The sequence below is a fragment of the Malus sylvestris genome, chromosome 14 (assembly GCF_916048215.2).
Source record: "Malus sylvestris chromosome 14, drMalSylv7.2, whole genome shotgun sequence".
NCBI classification, from domain to species: domain Eukaryota; kingdom Viridiplantae; phylum Streptophyta; class Magnoliopsida; order Rosales; family Rosaceae; genus Malus; species Malus sylvestris.
The window spans coordinates 20406496-20426111 of record NC_062273.1 but is presented as its reverse complement, the minus strand read 5'-3'; the positions used below and the strand labels follow the sequence as shown (position 1 = coordinate 20426111).

At 35.6% G+C, this 19616-nt stretch overlaps 1 protein-coding gene across 11 annotated transcripts; it reads left to right on the top strand.

The window, feature by feature from the left end:
• Positions 1–5098: 5098 nt before the first annotated feature.
• LOC126600751 (uncharacterized) lies at positions 5099–13625 on the top strand. Of its 11 annotated transcripts, none has more exons than XR_007615579.1 (7): positions 5099–5317; positions 6026–6137; positions 6375–6459; positions 7140–7556; positions 9297–9337; positions 9574–9668; positions 13234–13625. XR_007615579.1 is itself a non-coding variant. In XM_050267397.1 (7 exons), exons 3-7 carry the CDS (start codon positions 6395–6397, stop codon positions 13259–13261), a joined length of 462 nt encoding a protein of 153 aa, XP_050123354.1. In that variant the 5' UTR covers positions 5099–5317; positions 6026–6137; positions 6375–6394; the 3' UTR covers positions 13262–13625. The 11 variants fall into 11 exon arrangements, 2 of the variants coding, with proteins under 2 accessions (XP_050123354.1, XP_050123353.1); XM_050267397.1 differs by lacking the exon at positions 9297–9337 and having other exon boundaries at positions 7140–7265; positions 7409–7556; XM_050267396.1 differs by lacking the exons at positions 9297–9337; positions 13234–13625 and adding an exon at positions 11145–13197 and having other exon boundaries at positions 7140–7265; positions 7409–7556.
• Positions 13626–19616: the final 5991 nt, after the last annotated feature.

Below are 19616 nucleotides of genomic sequence, written 5' to 3'. Positions count from 1 at the left end.
TTCGGCTTTCAACTTATTTACTTCCTCAAGGAGCTGTAGGACAAGGGAGTCCTGAGTGGAGTCATGTACCACTGGAATTTTCTTTCGTAAGTTTCCATCGCCTCTTGGAAATAGGAAAGTTTGAGTAAGAGCGTGTAGTTTTTCCTTGGACTCGCCGTACTGACTTCTAAGACAAGTCTGTCGGAATACCTTAGAGTCCCCTGTACCTTCATGTTCTTCTGAGACCTGTCGTTCCTTCTCTACATTGGCAGTTGGCCTGGGTCGTGGGATGGGACTGAGTCTTTTAGAAACCCTTGGGTCATTGATCTTCGAGCATAAGTAGAGGGGATTCTCTCGACGTTGCTTTAGGAAGCCTCGGCATTCGCGATAAACGACTTTCGATCCTTCCAACCCTTCTGCAAGGAGATGTCTTCATCTACTTCTCCTACTTCGGGTCGAAGCATCTGGTTTGAGAGAAGTCTTATGTTGATCAATGTTTTAATGATTAGCTCGCTCCTCATCAGGGATACCCATGTCGAAGGGAGGTGACCCTCCGTGTTGGGGGGCACCCAGATGATGGTTGATGTCCATAGGGGCAACGAGCTCGCGTGTTTGAGTACGCCTAGTTTTGTGGAACGTCTCAAAGAGCTTCTCATACTGCTCCTGGAGGACCTTATTCTTCATTGCTATCTTATTGTTCTAAGCTTCTAGCTCATCGACTTTAGCTTGAAGAGCAACCTTATTTCCTTCCTTCTTTCGTTGCTTCGCACTAGGTGCAAGAAGGGTGTCATTCTGTGTGTTGTGGCTTCCTTCGCTCCCCATGTTGGAGAGGGATGCCTGGTCAAAAGAGAGTGTACGAATGGTGAAAACCACATTGACAAAGCTGAAGAGAGTGGGAATAAATGTCGTTTCCCATAGACGGCGCCAAATGTTGATGCACAAAATCGGTAAGGACTTTGGTACAACAGAAAGTGTTAAGTTTATGACCTTTGCTAGATTGATCCGATCACTAGTGTGAATAAGTATGTAAATGGATAGAGACAGGGAAGCAAACACAAGATGTACGTGGTTCACCCAGATTGGCTACGTTCACGGAGTAGAGGAGTTCTCATAAATTGTGAAGGGTTTACACAAGTACATAGGTTCAAGCTCTCCTTTAGTGAGTACTAGTGAATGATTTAGTACAAATGATATTAGGAAATATTGTGAGAGAATGATCTCTATTTATAGAAGAGAGTTTCTAGTTTCATTCTTACATTGACACGTGTCGTGTTGTGATTGGCTTCTGATGTTGACACGTGTCGTGTTATGATTGGCTTCTGATGTCGACATGTGTCACGCTGTGATTGGCCTCTTGGTTGGAGGGAAACTCTTTTGGGTCCTTGACGGTATAACGTTGACCAGTGCTCAGTAGTTTCGGGATTGGTCAAGTATGGTACAAACAGGCTTCGTCACCTTCTTTGCCGCCATGCTATTGGTAGTCGAGTTCTGCTACGTCAGCGAGGGCACTCGTAATTACGAGTGCCTCAGTACTGAGCTTAGGCGGATGGCACTGATGAATGGCCGTGTTGTGCTGCTGTTTCGAGCGCGATGCAAATGCTCAGTGGCCAAGCTCGAAGGCTTGGGGGTTAGATAGGATAAAGATGAAGATGACATGGCAGTGACAAAGAATGAGGAGGTGGGTTTGGGAGGGAGATGTTGGTGTGGGTGGGATCTGGGTTTGTGGTGGTTTTGGATTTGGGTTACAGGGAAGGGGAAGAGGTTGGGGAAGATGGGTTTTTTTTATTTTTTATCTAAAGGTAAATTATTATTTTTTAATATTTTAATAGGGAGTGGGCCCCATCTCAAGTCACGTCACTATTTAACAAAAGAATTGACAGACAAACTAACGGAATGTATGAAATTATAACAAATTCGTAAGATGAGGTATGGCATTGATATTTTTTAAAGATGGGGCTGTGACTGGCCCAATAGTTGAGGTAGTTTTATGTAATTTATCCTTAATTGTTGCATGATTAAGCTTCCAATTTCAATTGACATTTATAATTGTTTCAACCATACATTTGAAACATAAAAAAATTTAATAAAAAGAAGTTGTTATTAGCAGTTCAAATAAAATTCACCAATATGCGCTCTCTCTTACAAATGTAAAAATAAATAAAGTACACTGGTTCATGATAATATTTTAAGGTTCTAATCAAAGTTGCCTAATTGATAAATATTTACACATATTAATCAAACTGTTACAATGCCTACAAAATTGTTGTTGGTAATATCAAACAGACAAAAAGTTCCCCATCTTGTGCATGTTTAAAATCGTTTAAATGTTGTACTGCTAAATTATTATAGCCGATGATACTACGGAACTTCTTACGTAACTAAAGAAAAAACTATATAGTCCTACATACTGTGATCGAGTCACGACTAGGTTACAGCCAATATTGAATTTTTGAAACCTCCTTGGACTACTATTGTCCCCTTCTCTATTGAATCGAATTCAAAAGCAGTCATTTTTCTTGTTAGAAAAGACTTCTCGGAGTCCCGCCATTGTTGCTTCCCCACTATAACAAAGCGAAAGGGACAACCTTCATTGGTGTAGAAATCTTGTATAAGACTGCCCTCATACAGGTTCTCCCTAACAAAGGGTGGGATGCATACTGGCATGTAGGTATCATATCCAGAGCCCACCTCAGCCATGTGCAGCACCCCTATGCCATAAATCCCACCTTATTTGTTGTCATTTCATGACCCACAACTAAAGGAAACCAATTATTTCTTGTTTTTCTCTCCGTTGTATATGCAAAAGTTCATCTTAAACATCTCTAGTGAAGGTAGCAATGTGATAACAAAATTCAGAAATAAAATTTGGCTCACTATTGAGTGCATAAACTTATACTTTTACGTCATCTTTTACTTAGGTTTTTTACTTAAAATCTCTATGCATCACAAAGTATTTTGTTGTTTGTATTGTATTTCAGGATGAAAGTAAGGGTTTCAAGAAATCATCTTATTTTGAATATTTTAAGAGCCTAGAATGGATAGTTTGAAGCTTAACTCGCTCAAGACCAGACCATAGCCCACAAGTGGCCCAAGATCCGTCAGAAAAGGCCCTTGCAGAACAGCCAACTTGCGAGTTTTTCCTCGAAGTACTCAAAACGAATTAGAAAATGAGCCATATATGGTTGGAAAGCCCTAGAAGTCTTCTTTCTGATGATCTTTACAACTTGTGATTTGGAGGTTTCGACTAGAAATTATGACAGAATAAAGAGGAGTTGTTCAGTTACAAATTCTGAAAACAACTAATTTCCTGTTACTCCTATACTAAAAGCTTATTGTAATAAGCTATAAATGAGAGTCAATTTAAAGATGTAAATATGTCAGATGTTAGAAAACTCCTAAGCCTTTTAATAGGAAAAAAATACACATAATCTAAAAGAGGAAATGGAGGAGATACACAACATCAAAGAGGAGAAGAAGTCCTCCACCTTGAGCCGTTTCTAGGTTCTAGCTTTCCTAAATTTTTATGTATTTTTTTATGTTTTTAATTTAGGTTGTGGATACTTAGGGTTGTTTTGAAGCCTTAGACATGATTGTTTCATTTGCAAGCTAGAATCAGTTTTCTGTCTCAATTGTTTCAAGCACATATTTTCAAGCTTAGCTACCTTGTTTATGTTTGCTTTCTATTGAGAATGATAAAGATGATTGTCATATCTTATTTCATTCATTAGCAACATGTGGTTATGTTCAGAACTAATCATGTAAACTGATTCCATGAAAATCTAGGATAAATGCCATGTTCTAGGATTCATGTGATGTTCATAATCCTCTTCATTCTTAATGAGTTTATAGGTGCTGCATTTGAGTATATGTCATGCTAGGTTGCACCTACAAATATAAGTTTGATGTATATGCCATGCATCTCACATGCAAAGAAAGTGAGGATTCATACAATCTAGTTATATGCCATGCTAGATATGTGAACATCTTAGTTGTGCATTTGAAATGGATAAGTTAAAAGATCATCTCATTGATTTATGAATGTTTAGGGGAAGGCCTTAGCTCATTTGTGTCAGATATATGTCCTAAAAACATTTCTAACCTATTTCATGTCTTAGCTTTATTTTTAGGGAAGTGTTATTGAAATTCCAAAAATCTTATTCTACACTCCTCACAAGTGTATTTTTCTTTCCTAATATAGAAAGTTTGGAGTGTAGAATGAGATTTTTGGAGTGCTAATAACAATTCCCTATTTTTAAATAGTTATAATTTTTCCCTTTTCTTTCTGTCTTTATTTCTTTTCCAAAATTACTTAAACCCCCCAATTTTAAATCATAGAAGTCATTAACTGATGCTAATATGTAAGAGTCAAAGGTTTAACTAAGTTGTTTATTAGTCCCTGTGGTTCGACACCATTACTTGTGCCACTATATTATCCTTATATTTGCACTCGAAAGGAACTTCAACACTCACTAGATAAAATAAAACGTAAAATACTATTATTTTAGGGAATTGTTATTGGCACTCTAAAAATCTCATTTAGCACTCCAAACTTTCTATAATTAGAAAGAAAAAATACACTTGTTAGGAGTGTAGAATGAGATTTTTGGAGTGCTAATAACAATTTTATTATTTTAATGTGAATATAAACATTTGATGAGTTTGTTGTGAGTTAGAGTGACAAATTTTTACGACAGGATATAACTGTCACATAGGTAACAAATTACACTTTTGATGATAAAGCTTGTTGGCTCTCTCTTAAAGATGTTGTAATGGCTTTCACACATGTAATTGTTGAATGATTTGAGTGTTTCTAAATGGCAGAGGTACTTCTCTTATTTTAGGTCAGGTGAAATTAGACATCAGAAATATTTTTGGTCTCTATCGTACGAGGAAGCATTTAACCCTCACGACCATTAAAGTTCACACGTGCAACATGCGCGCACGCACATATATATACATCCAGAAATTCAATCTATACTAAAACCCAAAAACAATTGAATCATTGTTCATAAGAACAGTGTAGTTCCGATTTTGCCCTTGCTTAGTTTGTGTTATTACATATCTGCCATTCGGTGTTGAGTTATTGAGCTGTCGTTCACTCTCTTCGACAGCACAGCAAGAAAACTCAGTTTCCTCCTCCATCTGTTCATTCCTGCTCACTTCAATTTGAACCAAAAAGATCCCCACCGAGTCCGGAGGGCTACTCCATTCCTCCCTTAGTTTGTGTTATTACAAGTCTCCATATCTCTTCCCTCCGTGACTCAGCTGACGACGACGGGCTATTTCTGTTTGAAGGTCGGCGTCGATGATGGTCTCAAACTATTCCTCAACAACTCAGGTACCTTCTTCATGTATTGTATGTAAAGATTCTGCTTCAAATATTTGATTTATTATAAATGGGTTTTATTTAATTTTTCGTATTTTTTTCCTTCAAATTTCTGGGTTGTGCTCAAATTTTCGTTAAATTTGTGGGTTTTTTGGTGTGATTTTATCTGAAAGTTTTGGTTGCTCTGAAGGATGTTAAGCCCCCTCCCTCTCCTCTCTCTCTAAACTCTCTGTAGATTATGTTGGTTCTTAAAAGTCTCCAATTTTTTTATTTGGTTTCCTCTTAATTTTATTTATTATTGATTGTTGCCTAAAAATCTATGAAGGGTTTGCTCCTTTGATCGTGGACTAAAAGATTTGAATGAATTATGATAATCTCTTTAACTTTAACTAGCTTTGATCATTTGCAATTAGAAGCCCTAAGTTTTCATGTTGGAAAAATTATCCCCAAAAGATCCGTATTTTATAGTTAATTTATTTTGGACCCTTGAGTATGAGTATCAAACGCTTCATAAATAGCATTGCAACTTCCAGTTCATGCTGAGACCAGAAAGTGCTTTTGGCTCATACATTAAAGCAGTTCATAAAGTTGTTCTCTTGCTTGATAGTTAGTTCATATTTCGATCTTTGATCATATTCCCATAATCAATCCAAGATATATATGTTTTTCATTACTCTTTCATCAGCAGGTCTCAATCAAAGTTGTGTATGCTTTGTGCAGATAGAGAAAGCGGCTGGGATATGAGCAATAAGTGTTTTTACAAAATCTTAATATACCAGTGCGAGTGAAGTGTGTCTGTTTGCAAAATCTTAATATACCAGTGAACATTCAGGTAAATCTGTCTTTCATGGGTTTTTCTATTATTCTTTGCAGTTTTTCCCTGTTGCCTGCCATTAATTACCAAATTATCTATGTGAACTAGGTATCAAGTTCAACTACTTATGGTTTGGCATTATACTATATGATGAATTCTCCAGTCGAAGATACACCCTTGCTACAGAGTTTTATCAAGGGGGATGATTCGTATGAAATTCAAGGTTTAACTATTAACTGATTCTTCTCTCCTCAGGGTTCATGGATTGTTAAGCAATGTGTGGGAAGAAAGCATGCGGGCACTTGAAATCAATTATTTCCACGAGAAGAACTATTTGGAGGTATATCAATTTTTAGTATGCTTTTATATATGTTCTTTGATCACCCTACTTTGTGGACAGCTTATTGATACTTCACTGAAATTCAAGGCCTTCTATTTTCGGGTTCAATTTGTTAGAGTATATAGAGTTAAGGTGATTCCAAGTGTCACATGATTTGTCTATATGTTTGTGAGGTTCAATCAATGTCATATGAAGATGGTAGCATGTGTTACAAGATTAAACCATCTCAGTGTAGTGTCAAGAGGCAGTTAGTGAGTCAGTTATTTTAGAGGGATATAATCGTCACTCAATGTGTAGTATTGCTTTTGGTAATTAATTAATTATTTTAAATGCAATATCATGAATATTTATTTTCATATATATATATATATATATATATATATATATATATATATATTTGTAAAGAACATCAGAACACACGAATGTAATATATGTACATATTAAACACTACTCCTTAACACATATTTTCTACATTTTCTACATTTTCAACAATTTTCTAAATCCCACAGCAACGCGCGGGTATACTTGCTTGTTAGTAGCACTAAAACCCAAAAACAACTGAATCACTGTTCTGTTCATAAGAACAGTGTAGTTCCGATTTTACCCTTACTTAGTTTGTGTTATTACATGTCTGCCATTCGGTGTTGAGTTCTTGAGCTGTCGTTCACTCTCTTCGACAGCACAGCAAGAAAACTCAGTTTCCTTCTCCATCTGTTCATTCCTGCTCACTTCAATTTGAACGAAAAAGATCCCCATCGAGTCCGGAAGGCCCCTTCCTGCAGCCCGTCCCCCGTCCAAAAACGAAGGTTGGAGTTGCTCTTAGTTTGTGTTATTACAAGTCTCCATATCTCTTCCCTCCGTGACTCAGCTGACGACGACGGGCTATTTCCGTTTGAAAGCCGGCGAATCGGACCTCAACATTTTACCAATCGTCTCCCTTTCATCTCAGGAACAAGAAACACTCGTTGCATGCCTCGATTCGTTACGGTTTCGATGAGGATTTTTTTAATACTCCTCAGAGTTTTCCTACGTTTATGCGACGATTCCGGCAAAGGTCGGCGTCGATGTTGGTCTCAAACTATTCCTCAGCACCTCAGGTACCTTCTTCATCTATTGTATGTAAAGATTCTGCTTCAAATATTTGATTTAATATAAATGGGTTTTATTTAATTTTTCGTATTTTTTTCCTTCAAATTTCTGGGTTGTGCACAAATTTTCGTTAAATTTGTGGGTTTTTTGGTGTGATTATATCTGAAAGTTTTGGTTGCTCTGAAGGATGTTAAGCCCCCTCCCTCTCATCTCTCTCTTTAAACTCTCTGTAGATTATGTTGGTTCTTAAAAGTCTCCAATTTTTTTATTTGGTTTCCTCTTAATTTTATTTATTATTGATTGTTGCCTAAAAATCTATGAAGGGTTTGCTCCTTTGATTGTGGACAAAACAATTTGAATGAATTATGATAATCTCTTTAACTTTAACTAGCTTTGATCATTTTCAATCAGAAGCCCAAAGTTTTCATGTTGGAAAAATTACCCCCAAAAGATCCGTATTTTATAGTTAATTTATTTTGGACCCTTGAGTATGAGTATCAAACGCTTCATAGATTGCAACTTCCAGTTCATGCTGAAACCAGAAAGTGCTTTTGGCTCATACATTAAAGCAGTTCATAAAGTTGTTCTCTTGCTTGATAGTTAGTTCATATTTCGATCTTTGATCATATTCCCAGAATCAATCCAACATATATGTGTTTTTCATTACTCTTTTATAAGAGTACCCTTTTGTGCATATAGTTCATCAGCAGGTCTCAATCAAAGTTGTGTATGCTTTGTGCAGAGAGAGAAAGCGTCTGGGATATGAGCAATAAGCGTTTTTACAAAATCTTAATATACCAGTGCAAGTAAAGTGTGTCTGTTTAGTACTAATATTTCAGTTCAAGTAAAGTTTACTGCATTTTTCTACAAATAGGTACAATAATGGTTTATAGATTCCCTATTTATATCATTGGAACATATTTGTTCAAATTAATATTACAATGATTTCGAACAAAGCTTAACCATAATAGGCAGTAGACATTATATATCTGCTAATTTGTTGAACTATTGGTGCTCTATAAAGAGATAATATATCTGTTACCCACAAATATAATGTGAAGATTATAAACTGTGAAGGGGATCTCTTACTTTATTGGAACAATAACTGATGCAGAACTATGGATTGAACCCCGATATCTACTTATATGTTGAGTTACACACTAAATCTATAAATACTTTTTACAGATAACATGCAAATTTCCTTCTTTCAGTCTGTTGTATGCCTACGACAAGATAAACATATAAAAAGTTTGTGAATTGATGGCTCATGTCATAACAAATACTTTTTCAAATTCCAAGTTTTTATCCGCTTTCGTTCTTTTTTGTTCAATGGTTTCAATTAATTGCTTTTAGTATAACATGCCTATCTATTTTGTTGAGGTATTTGTTGTGCATAAAGTAATATAGCATGAAGTAGAGTCCTTTTTTGGGTGATGTGGCTTGAAATTATGAATTAACTGGTTCTATGTTACCGAGTATAGCTTGAGGTTATGAATGTCCTTGAAAGCACCTTAATTTTGTGTATAATTTAAGTTTTTGCATTGTGAAGATGATATTGGAGGCCTTGCGGGTAGAATCGTTCAGGTCATTATTTGAGGATTTGATTTGATTTTTTTTCTTCTCTTTATTACTAAGATTTTTCCTTACCACTTTACATATGGGGCTACCAAAAAACATTGAATTGGCACAAAAATGGCCGTAATTTTCATTTTACATAATTTTTGCAATCCTTTTGTTGAAATATGCAGCACATGGTAGGAGATAATTCTTCTTCATTGTGAACATTGAGGTAAATCTGTCTTTCATGGGTTTTTCTATTATTCTTTGCAGTTTTTCCATGTTGCCTGCCATTAATTACCAAATTATCTATGTGAACTAGGTCCAAGTTCAACTACTTATGGTTTGGCACTATACTATATGATGAATTCTCCAGTCGAAGATACACCCTTACTACAGAGTTTTATCAAGGGGGATGATTCATATGAAATTCAAGGTTTAACTTCTAACTGATTCTTCTCTCCTCAGGGTTCATGGATTGTTAAGCAATGTGTGGGAAGAAAGCATGCCTCATTGACCAGGCACTTGAAATCAATTATTTCCACGAGAAGAACTATTTGGAGGTATATCAATTTTTAGCATGCTTTTATATATGTTCTTTGATCACCCTACTTTGTGGACAGCTTATTGATACTTCACGAAAATTCAAGGCCTTCTGTTTTCGGGTTCAATTTGTTAGAGTATATAGAATTAAGGTGATTCCAAGTGTCACATGATTTGTCTATATGTTTGTGAGGTTCAATCAATGTCATATGAAGATGGTAGCATGTGTTACAAGATTAAACCATCTCAGTGTAGTGTCAAGATGCAGTTAGTGAGTCAGTTATTTTAGAGGGATATAATCCTCACTCATTGTGTAGTATTGCTTTTGGTAATTAATTAATTATTTTAAATGCAATATCATGAATATTTATTTTCATATATATATATATATATATATATATATATATATATATATATATATTTGTAAAGAACATCAGAACACACGAATGTAATATATGTACATATTAAACACTACTCCTTAACACATATATTTTCTACACTTTCTACATTTTCAACAATTTTCTAAACCCCGCAGCAACGCGCACGTACACTTGCTTGTTAGCTACTAAAAGGGCCACTTTGAACAATATTTTTTCTTTCGGTCAAGCACTTTGTACAACATTAGGACACATAAACATTACTCATTGGTCACACTTTGTACAATGTTGTCTTTTGGTCAAGCACTTTGTAGAATACTAGGGGAAAAGGTCCCTGCCCGATCCTTTTCCTGGGGATCCTAGGGATCTCGCAATCGTGACCATTCATTGTAAATCGTGCGGTTAGTTTTTGTTAAGTACTATTTATATTTAATTTTAAATTTTAAATTTTGAAATGATTTCTGACGGCACGATGTACGATGAACAATCATGATCACTGGATCCCTAGGATCCCCAGGAAAAGGATCTGGCGAGGATCCTTTTCCGAATAATAGGACATATAAACATCATTCATTGGTCCCTTATGTACAAATGTATATTTTTATATTTATATAAATGTGATGCGTGTGTGCAGAGTCAAGCTTACAAATGGGATCAGGATCCTCTCTTGAGCTTAGGAGGCTGAGCCTCCTGAGCAAATCACATTGGCCGTTGGATCAAAATCCAACAGCTACAAACAGGGGGTCTTTGTAAAAGTTATAATAATTGTAGTTGTTGGATTTTGATCCAACGAGCCATGTGATTTGCTCAGGAGACTCAACCTCCTAAGCTTAGGAGAGGATCCTGATCCTTACAAATGGTCAAAAGATAAAGCATGGCTAATTACGTAAAGGCCGCTAGCTAAGGCTTTTTTTAGTAGATTATTTAACTTATATAATTTCCAGGCACAACTCATTTTTAATGAACTACAAATCTAAGATTTTATACAATTCCTTGTAGGATACATGAAGAAATATATTCTGTGCAATAAGCTAAATTATGTAGTGTTCTAAAAGGTAGTTTAGGTGGTGGTCAATCACCGCGATTAATCTTTAATTGGTCACTAAATAAGTTTATTAGGCGGTTGCTTAGGCGGGGGTTAGGTGGAGTTAGGCAGCGCTAGGCGGAGCTTGGCAAGCTGGATTAACACTCTCTCCTTGAGTGGGTTCAACATGTATTTGCTCCAAGTGTTGCTTTTGGTTTCACTATCAAGGGATGGCTCACTCTCTCCTTGAGTGGGTTCAACATGTATTTGCTCCAAGTGTTGCTTTTGGTTTCACTATCAAGGGATGGCTCGAGAGAAAGAGAGAATATGCAATGCCACTATTGGAGGCTACTAACATACAATGTGTTTGAGTGTGTGTTTAAGTTGCACACAAATCTGACTTTTTAACTAAATGTTTGTGCATTGAGTGGGACACTGGTTCGGTTAAGTTTGTGTAGCTCGAGTGAATGAGGACTTAAATTTCAATGTAACTTGTGTGTTTTTGGCTAAAACATAAATAAAAGAGAAATGGAAACTAATGCGAGAAACATAATGTAATTCATTTCATGATGAAGTCAAGATTACAAACGTTTATAAAAATAAACTCTAGGCCAATGGGCCGAGCTACATGACATAAAATGTAAATTAACTAGAAATGTAAATAAAGTAATAAAACTCTAGCTAGATTCAGGCCATGTAGAGTGAGATAATGCTAGAGGAATCTACATGGTGGCAGATAAAATCAGGGTGGTTAGAATTGCACGTCAACCAAATCATAGCATAGGGTGGTAGATCTATAAAGGTTTTAAATCTCAGGAATCATATACAATGTTTGCTTCAAGTGAAGGCTTTGAGACTATAGATGGTGAGCAAGCAAGTTTGTTTTAAAACTAGTTGGGTTGATTGAAAAAATCACTCAAGGTATATATAATTGTATAGACTGAATTTGACGAAGGTCCAAAGCTTCTAGGCCTCTGACTCTATTTATAGACAATGGAGATTGAGCAACCTAGATCTTATCGCTGAGCTAGAGTATTTAGCGTTGCAGTGACTATAATTCTTGGTTAGCACTGCATTCATATGTGTCTTGTGGCGTTTCGCAAGTTCGCTTCGATGACATCAGCATGTTGGATGACATGTCCATTGGTCTTTAAAGAAGCAAGATATTCTCAAGTTTGGTCGTCCATGTAGCATAAGCACTTCCAGGAGGAACCTGTCTGAGCCATCGGATGGGTTGGAGTGATTTAAGGAGGTTGTCTAAAGCACAGGATACGATCCTAAATTGGATTTCGAAGTTAATAGACCGTAGTCTTGCGACTTTATGTAAATACAAATAGATTAGTCGAGTAGCAGGTCTTATTTTTATTTATGGTCCAAACAACTTTCTTTTTCTCTTTCGCCTGAAACCCAAAAACAGAACAAAGAGTAACCATAAACGAGAGACCCAATTGTTCGAACCCAGAAGCTGAAATCCATAATTAAGACATGGGTTTTTCTTAATCACCATGTTAATTGATCTGCTTCTATTCTCGGGTCCGCATCGGAAAAATTAGCCATGCTACTTACTAGAGGTTTCCATGGAAAGAGAGAAGAGCTTCTAGGTTATTCTATTCTGAGTTCACGAGCAGACGGGGAGGGATTGAAATGAGTAGAAAGAGAAATTGCTTTGTTTTTCGCGTTTAAAACCATAAAGTTAATAATGATATTATTATCTTCTTCTTCATCCGACCATCGGCTAGTGCCTTTTAAAACCAAAAAGTTAATAATGATATTATTATCTTCTTCTTCACGGTTATCGTACATATAAAGGATCAATAAATCGTGTACAATGTGCAAATAATGTACAAAGTGGCCTTTGAATAGCAACTTGCACATGTGTGAACTAAATTGTAGTGAGGCTTAATTGTTTTCTTGTCGTTTTCTTCGAATCCATGTATAACGAGTCCAAAAATGACATGTCAAATGAAAGTTACATTAACCCGAACAATCCTAAAAGTTCAAAGCATCTAATTTTCGAGATATACTAGCAACAAATAACCTGTTAACCTGTAAATTATTAATTCTCCAATCACTTTTATTGATTAAATGTCGTTTCCTTCTTTTACTTTTTCCACATGATGAGACGATATTAATCCATATTTTACTCTACTCTTAGTTACATTTTGTGCTTTATTTTATTTGTAGGACATGCAAATCCATTTTGAGTAAATAGTGATCAAACAGAGAAATTTTGAAGTAATTCCAATTGGAGTGGGTTCATGAGTCTTTCAAGATGATTGTGTCAAAATTTCAGATTTTTACTTCATGCCATTTGACCATGGTGAAGAAATAAGTGCTGATTGCGTGGCTTTCCCAAATTGACCTTTTTAGATGTTTTTGGGCATTTTGACGATCAAGATGACATTTTTAGAGGAAAGGTACTTCTGAGGTTTTGAAAAGGGCATGCCTAGCTTTAAAAATAAGACCTTTTGGGACCAAATCAAAGCTAATTTGTATGGATGATCTTCACTATGAAGATTAAGAAATTAAGTTGTTTCGATTATGAAATTTCTACAGTGAAAATATGTTATTTGCAAGTGGGAGAGTGAGCTTATCTCCAAACGGGATAATGCAAGTACTATTCTTCTTTTAATCAAGTTTATCACTTTTGAATTCACAAGAAACCTATGGACGTTTTGATATTTGCGCCTAATTAAATTTCTAAAAAAATTGGTACCACATGTATGTAAATCTAGAGAGAGAAGAAAACTAACAAGGATTTTAGAGTACGTTAATCTGGTATTTCTTTCTTAATGAAGTAACTACATGAAGACTATTTATAGGTGCAGTTGACTGTTGGATATATGCCCTAAAATCAAATCTTTAGTGAATACAGGGATTAGTCCATAATCTAATTATTGGGCAAGACCACTATAGGTAGATTATCAATGTAATCTCATTAGTGAGTCCATGGATAACACTTGTAAGAGGTAAATTAATTATGAGATAATGTTAAAGAGACCATCTTCATATGTTCCTAGTCGTTAGACTATTTCGGTGGACATCTTATAATCCGATAAGGCTAGTACACACTATGTCTATAGTATTGTAGAACGAGATGCATGACTATTCTCAAGCCATTAGAGGAAGTCGCTAAGACAAATGTGTAAGTGCTTAATAAAGATTAAGTTCACTAAATGTGATCGCCTCAAGATCTTATGTATGTATACCAGATACATGTTCATGTCAATAAGAAATCGATTGTTGCAATAATGCAAATTGGTCCTTGAACTTGAGGCATCACATTTGTCTTGTTTTTAGGTCCTTAATCATAGATTATATTAAAGACAGTCTAGTGTGAGAGGGTGTTTGCGACATTATTGGGGTTAAGATACCTAATCAGGGAGGTAAGTGAATGTACAATAAGGAATCTCTAACCTTAACAATTAAAGGAGAATGCTCATCAACATGATTCAGAAGTCTTTGACCATATCATCATGATTTGGAATAAAGTTCCAAATCTATTGAGTTGGATCATGAGTTGATCACTTAAGCAATTGACATGAATACCCTAATCAATGTGAGCGAGAGCATTGTATTGCATCGTAATTACAACATAATAGGTTCTCTCGTGAATAGTACATTGACTAGGAGACCATGGCATGCGGCTATGCGTCTCTTATGGTCTATGAAATACTCGAAAACGATCATTGTTGTCTTCACAAAGAGGTAGATTAAAAGATGAGCTTTAAATCCGGCAAAAGAATTAGAAGAGTCTAATTCATCTCACAACCTCATCAATAGAATTAAAAGATCGCACAACCTATTCTGGGATTAATGTGATGAATATAATCAATTAGATAAATTAGTTTGTGAAATAATTAATTAAATTGTTTAATTATTATGATGGTTATATGTCTAAAATGCGCTTCGAAATAGTTTCGAGAGGTGCCTGGTCCATAAGGCCCAAGCACATTGGTCTTATTTCGAATTATAAGTTGACTTGGAGGTCACTAGTGGCCCAAAATAACCCAATACTCATTTTGGACGGGAATGATAGACAAAAAGGTGATAAAGGCAACTCGCCTTGACGTGGTGGTGTGTGGAGGAAGATTGGTGAGTAAGAACTTCCACAAGAAGCTTTATACACATGCAAGCTTCCTATACATGTGTAAGAGTTTGTCTTCCACCCATCCTTGAACATCCTTGAAAAGAGAGAGTTGTCTTCCACTCATTCTTATGAGAGATAGAAGCTCTCATCCTCACATGCATTTTCTCTAACTAATAAGATAATTGTGAGAGTTTTCAAGAGTGATTTTTCTCTCTAACTAAGAAGATATTGTGAGAGTTTACAAAAGTGAGTTTTCTCTCAAAGTCTCGACAAGAGAGAAAACTAGAAGAGTGAAAACACTGCCACCAACATGTATATAATGAGTACTAGGACATCACCATAGATTGCTGAGTAATAACTTCCACTAGAAGATTTAGTCTCACTTATTAAACACATCCAAAGCCATCCATCTCTTTTGAGTGTGTCCTAGTTTAACACTCTTGCTCCTCCTCCATCCTTACGTTAGTTCTGAGGCTGAAATACGACGGTTTGATCTTTGTTGGAGATGAAGTAAGTAGGCAACCTACTCTTGACAAGGCTAGGTGCAACCGAAAATCTATGAAGGGTGTTCTTGGTCTTTAGAGATGGAGCATGCACACAAAGGAGGAAGGCCCTTCATTAGAGTGATCAACCTTGATGAGAATCAAAATAGTGCTCCAAGAAGTGTAAAGTTTCAATCTCATTTAAGTTAATACGTCAACGTAGAATTGAAGATTGTGATATCCCCTTTTTTTAGTATGTATTAATTTGTAGATAATACCAGCTCACTAACGAATTTGAGTAACTAACATTCCAATCCTTTGACAAGTGGCACAATTTAAGCCATAGAATATATTTCTCAGTTTATTATACCAAACTTTATTTTTTACCCAAATTACAAGACCTATCACTGCTATAATCAGAGATGATGCCCCATAATGATCCTAAATTCTTCACTACTAAAAATCCCTAAATTTTTGCTAACTTATGTCCCAAAGTTTGATCAAAGTAAATTTTTGCTAACTTATACCATAACGATCCTAAAAGATGAGAAGCATTTGTACACAAGTCCATTAAAATTTCTAATAAACACATCATACTTAAAAATTCTAAAAACATATCATACTTAATACGTGTTTAACATGATGTTTACTTCTTATATGCACTAATTTTTTTTTTAGATTCACTTGTACAAGTAGCGCGTATCAACATTCCAATCAAAGTGTATATCCTTTTTTTGAGTGTGTATGTTTTTTGGATTCGAATATGAAAACGAGAGCGAGATTGGAGGGCGAGATTTCCAGAGGAAAGTGTTTTTCTTGGCTTTTGGGGTTTCAACTTATAAATTCAACAAATAAAATTGAGAGGGGGAACTGATCAATTTACAATCTGGGATGAAGAGAAAGAGAGAGTGAGAGTGGAAGAGTTGGAAATGTAAACGACGTCGGCGAAATAACGTTGATATTTTGGTACTAATAGATCAAAATTAAAGAGCATTATTAATATTTGGTACCACTTTCGTTGTTACAGTAGTGGGTCACCTTTGATCAACTCGTATTGTATGTTTAATCTAGTTTTAACTAGAGGACACCTGCAACCCCTCACAAAAAACCCGACAAGAGCATGGGCTCTTCAAAGGCCTAGTTTCTCCTAAACCCTTATACCTTCTTTTTGGGCACTTTCCCCAACTCAATCAATGAAAAATATACAATGATCTTTACTTTTTATTTTTTGGGCCTTTAGAACCCCATCAAACCCAAAAAAAAAAGGAATAAGGATAGGAGTATTTCTCATGATCATATGTGCAAAAATATGATTTATTTTTCGAACAAACGATATTATCTACATTAAGGGAAAGAGGAAGGGTGAGCTTAGCCTCATAATGAGCTAGCAATAATGTGGTTCAAACTCGTATTTGGTGAGAATCGAACCTAAGACCTCTCACTTATAAGTGTTGAGGAATACCGCTAGAACGTAGTACTAAATGACAAAAATATAATTTCTTTGAATAAACATGTATACAAAGTTTATAAAGAGGAAGGTTACAAAAAATTATATAGGTAAGATGAGTTTCATCAACAAACTTTCAGAGGTCATGGCCGACGAGAAAGGGCATATGACCTGACGGAAGCCAAACTGAGTAATTTGATTTGGTGACTTTCACAAAATGGGTGGTGTTGGGACCGGGGAGAGAGGTAGCAGAAGAGGAAGCCAGGGGAGGACTCAAGGGAAGAAACAGCTGGCTAAGGTGAGGAAGGGCTTAACTTAAAACCCTAAAAAAATATCGAAATGGGGAGAGAAAATAGGCGAGAAAAACTCTAAGGGACCTAATAGTGGCGAAGCTACAGAGGGGCAAGGAGGGGCGACCGTCCCTCCACTCGCCTGAAATCAAACCCAGAAGTGGTGGTTCCGCCCCTCTGATCCCGCCGGAAGTAATGGCTGCTCATGGAGCTATATGGTGTTCTGGGTTTCTGCAGCTGCAGTGCAGCAGTGTTCTAACTTTTCTTCTTTTCTGAAAAATCCCTAAATGAAACGACGCCGGTTCTTTTAGTGATTAAATAAAAAATTTAAAACAGTCCTCAAGTAAACGACGCCGTCCATTTACTTGGTTGTTAAAAATAATAATTAAAGGGGTGACCACTAGTTCCCCGTTACCTCTGCCTTCACAGCGTTCAGGCATTATACAATTCACTTGCAGCTGCAGGCTGCCAAATCTTTGTTCTACCATTGGAGAGGGCGACAATCAACAACAAAGGCTGCAAGAGTCTCTCCCGTGCCACCGCCGTCCACCCATTTGAACACCATGCGCCATCCCTTATTTATTGTCATTTGCATAATTTAAATTAATTGATGATTTGAGATCTCTGTGAGATGGGTTTTGTATGATTTAGTGTGAATTTATCTGGGTTTAGTGCTAATTGTGGTTTCCAGGTTGAATTTGTTCTCTCTAGATTGAATGGGGGCATTCTGTTGTTTTGAGTAAGTTTGGATGGAATCGGAGCTAATTCGGTATTTTTTTTTTGAAACAAAGAGCTAATTCGGTACTCTAGTTTGAATTATCAAGTGACATTCATTCTATTTTGTTTTAGGATTTTTATCCATCTGTTGCTTCCTTGTTGCAGGTTCTTCTCCTATGCTTCATTTTGTGCGCCATTAGGATTTAACATTAGGGATGTCATATTGATTAAAATCCTTTGTTTATGTTACATATGTCCAGGGAAGTTATTATCTGAGTCAATTCTCGGAGGTGGATAAATATAAGATTACTCTACAATTTGATCAGTTAATGAAAACTGTACAATGAAATGCTACTTACAAAAGAGGGCCAGTAGTTTCATTTCTACAGTTTGGCAATGGATTTTAGTGGATTTAGTTTGTCAACGGATTTGTAGGCAATTACGTGTAGTGTATAATACGATTGGCTTGATAAATTATGATATTGTCTACTAACTAAAAGAATTTGATTGTCTAAAATTTTATGAAATCTTTTACCCTTATAAATTTTGCCCCTCCCCTTGACAATTTCTGACTTCGCCACTGGAACCTAGGACCAATTTAGAAATATGATTTTCTTAATTAAACATGTGTACAAGTGTACAATATATAAGTTTAGACAAAATTTATGTGGTAAAATTTCTAAATATCATTTGATATTCTTTAAAAAATATGACTCGACTGTTGAGTGACTTTTGTTATCCTTATTGCAAATGAACGAAATTAGAACAGAAAGAGGAATAGTTACATGTGAGAGAGACAACGTGAATAAGTGGAAGTATGGCTAGCTAGTAGCTACTATGTATATAATGCCCTTAATGTGGTATCTTTTATCAAGCTTATTACATTCAAAAGGTGTAAAGATTGTAATTTACATGTTTTAGTATTTCACATATTCTGATTGACGTATATATTTTTGTAATAAGAATACTGATCTCTTGTCATTTGCGTACGTGTGTTGCAATTGACTTTTTTATTTTTATTTTTGTAATTTTCCTTATTTGAAAAAATGAATTAAATTTGTTTTGAGTAATCAAAAGAAATTTTTACTTTTAATGGGGTAATTAAAAGGAATTAAACGAAAAAAAGTATATAGTAACATAGTAACTACTATTGCGTGGGGTTGTTTTATTTTTTAATTTTTTTTTTAACAACGATAGTATCTTTACCAAGGTAGTGTGGGAATGAGATAAGCCTTAGAATAAGCTAGTAATAATATGACTCAAATTTGTCTTTGGCGAGAATCAAATCTAAGATCTTTCGCTTATCAATAAAGAGTAATACTATTAAGCTGTAGTACTAAGTGACAAGATTGTTCTAGTTTTTAATTTTAATTCAAACATATATTTTACTATTTTACTATTATACCCCTTGTCAATTAAATTTTTTGCTCTAATAATTATAAAGATAAATGCTAATAAGATATTCTTAAAAGCCTGCAAGATAAGACATAACAAGACAAGATGCGAGAATTGTAGAATAGTATTAGATGTGAACAATGCTC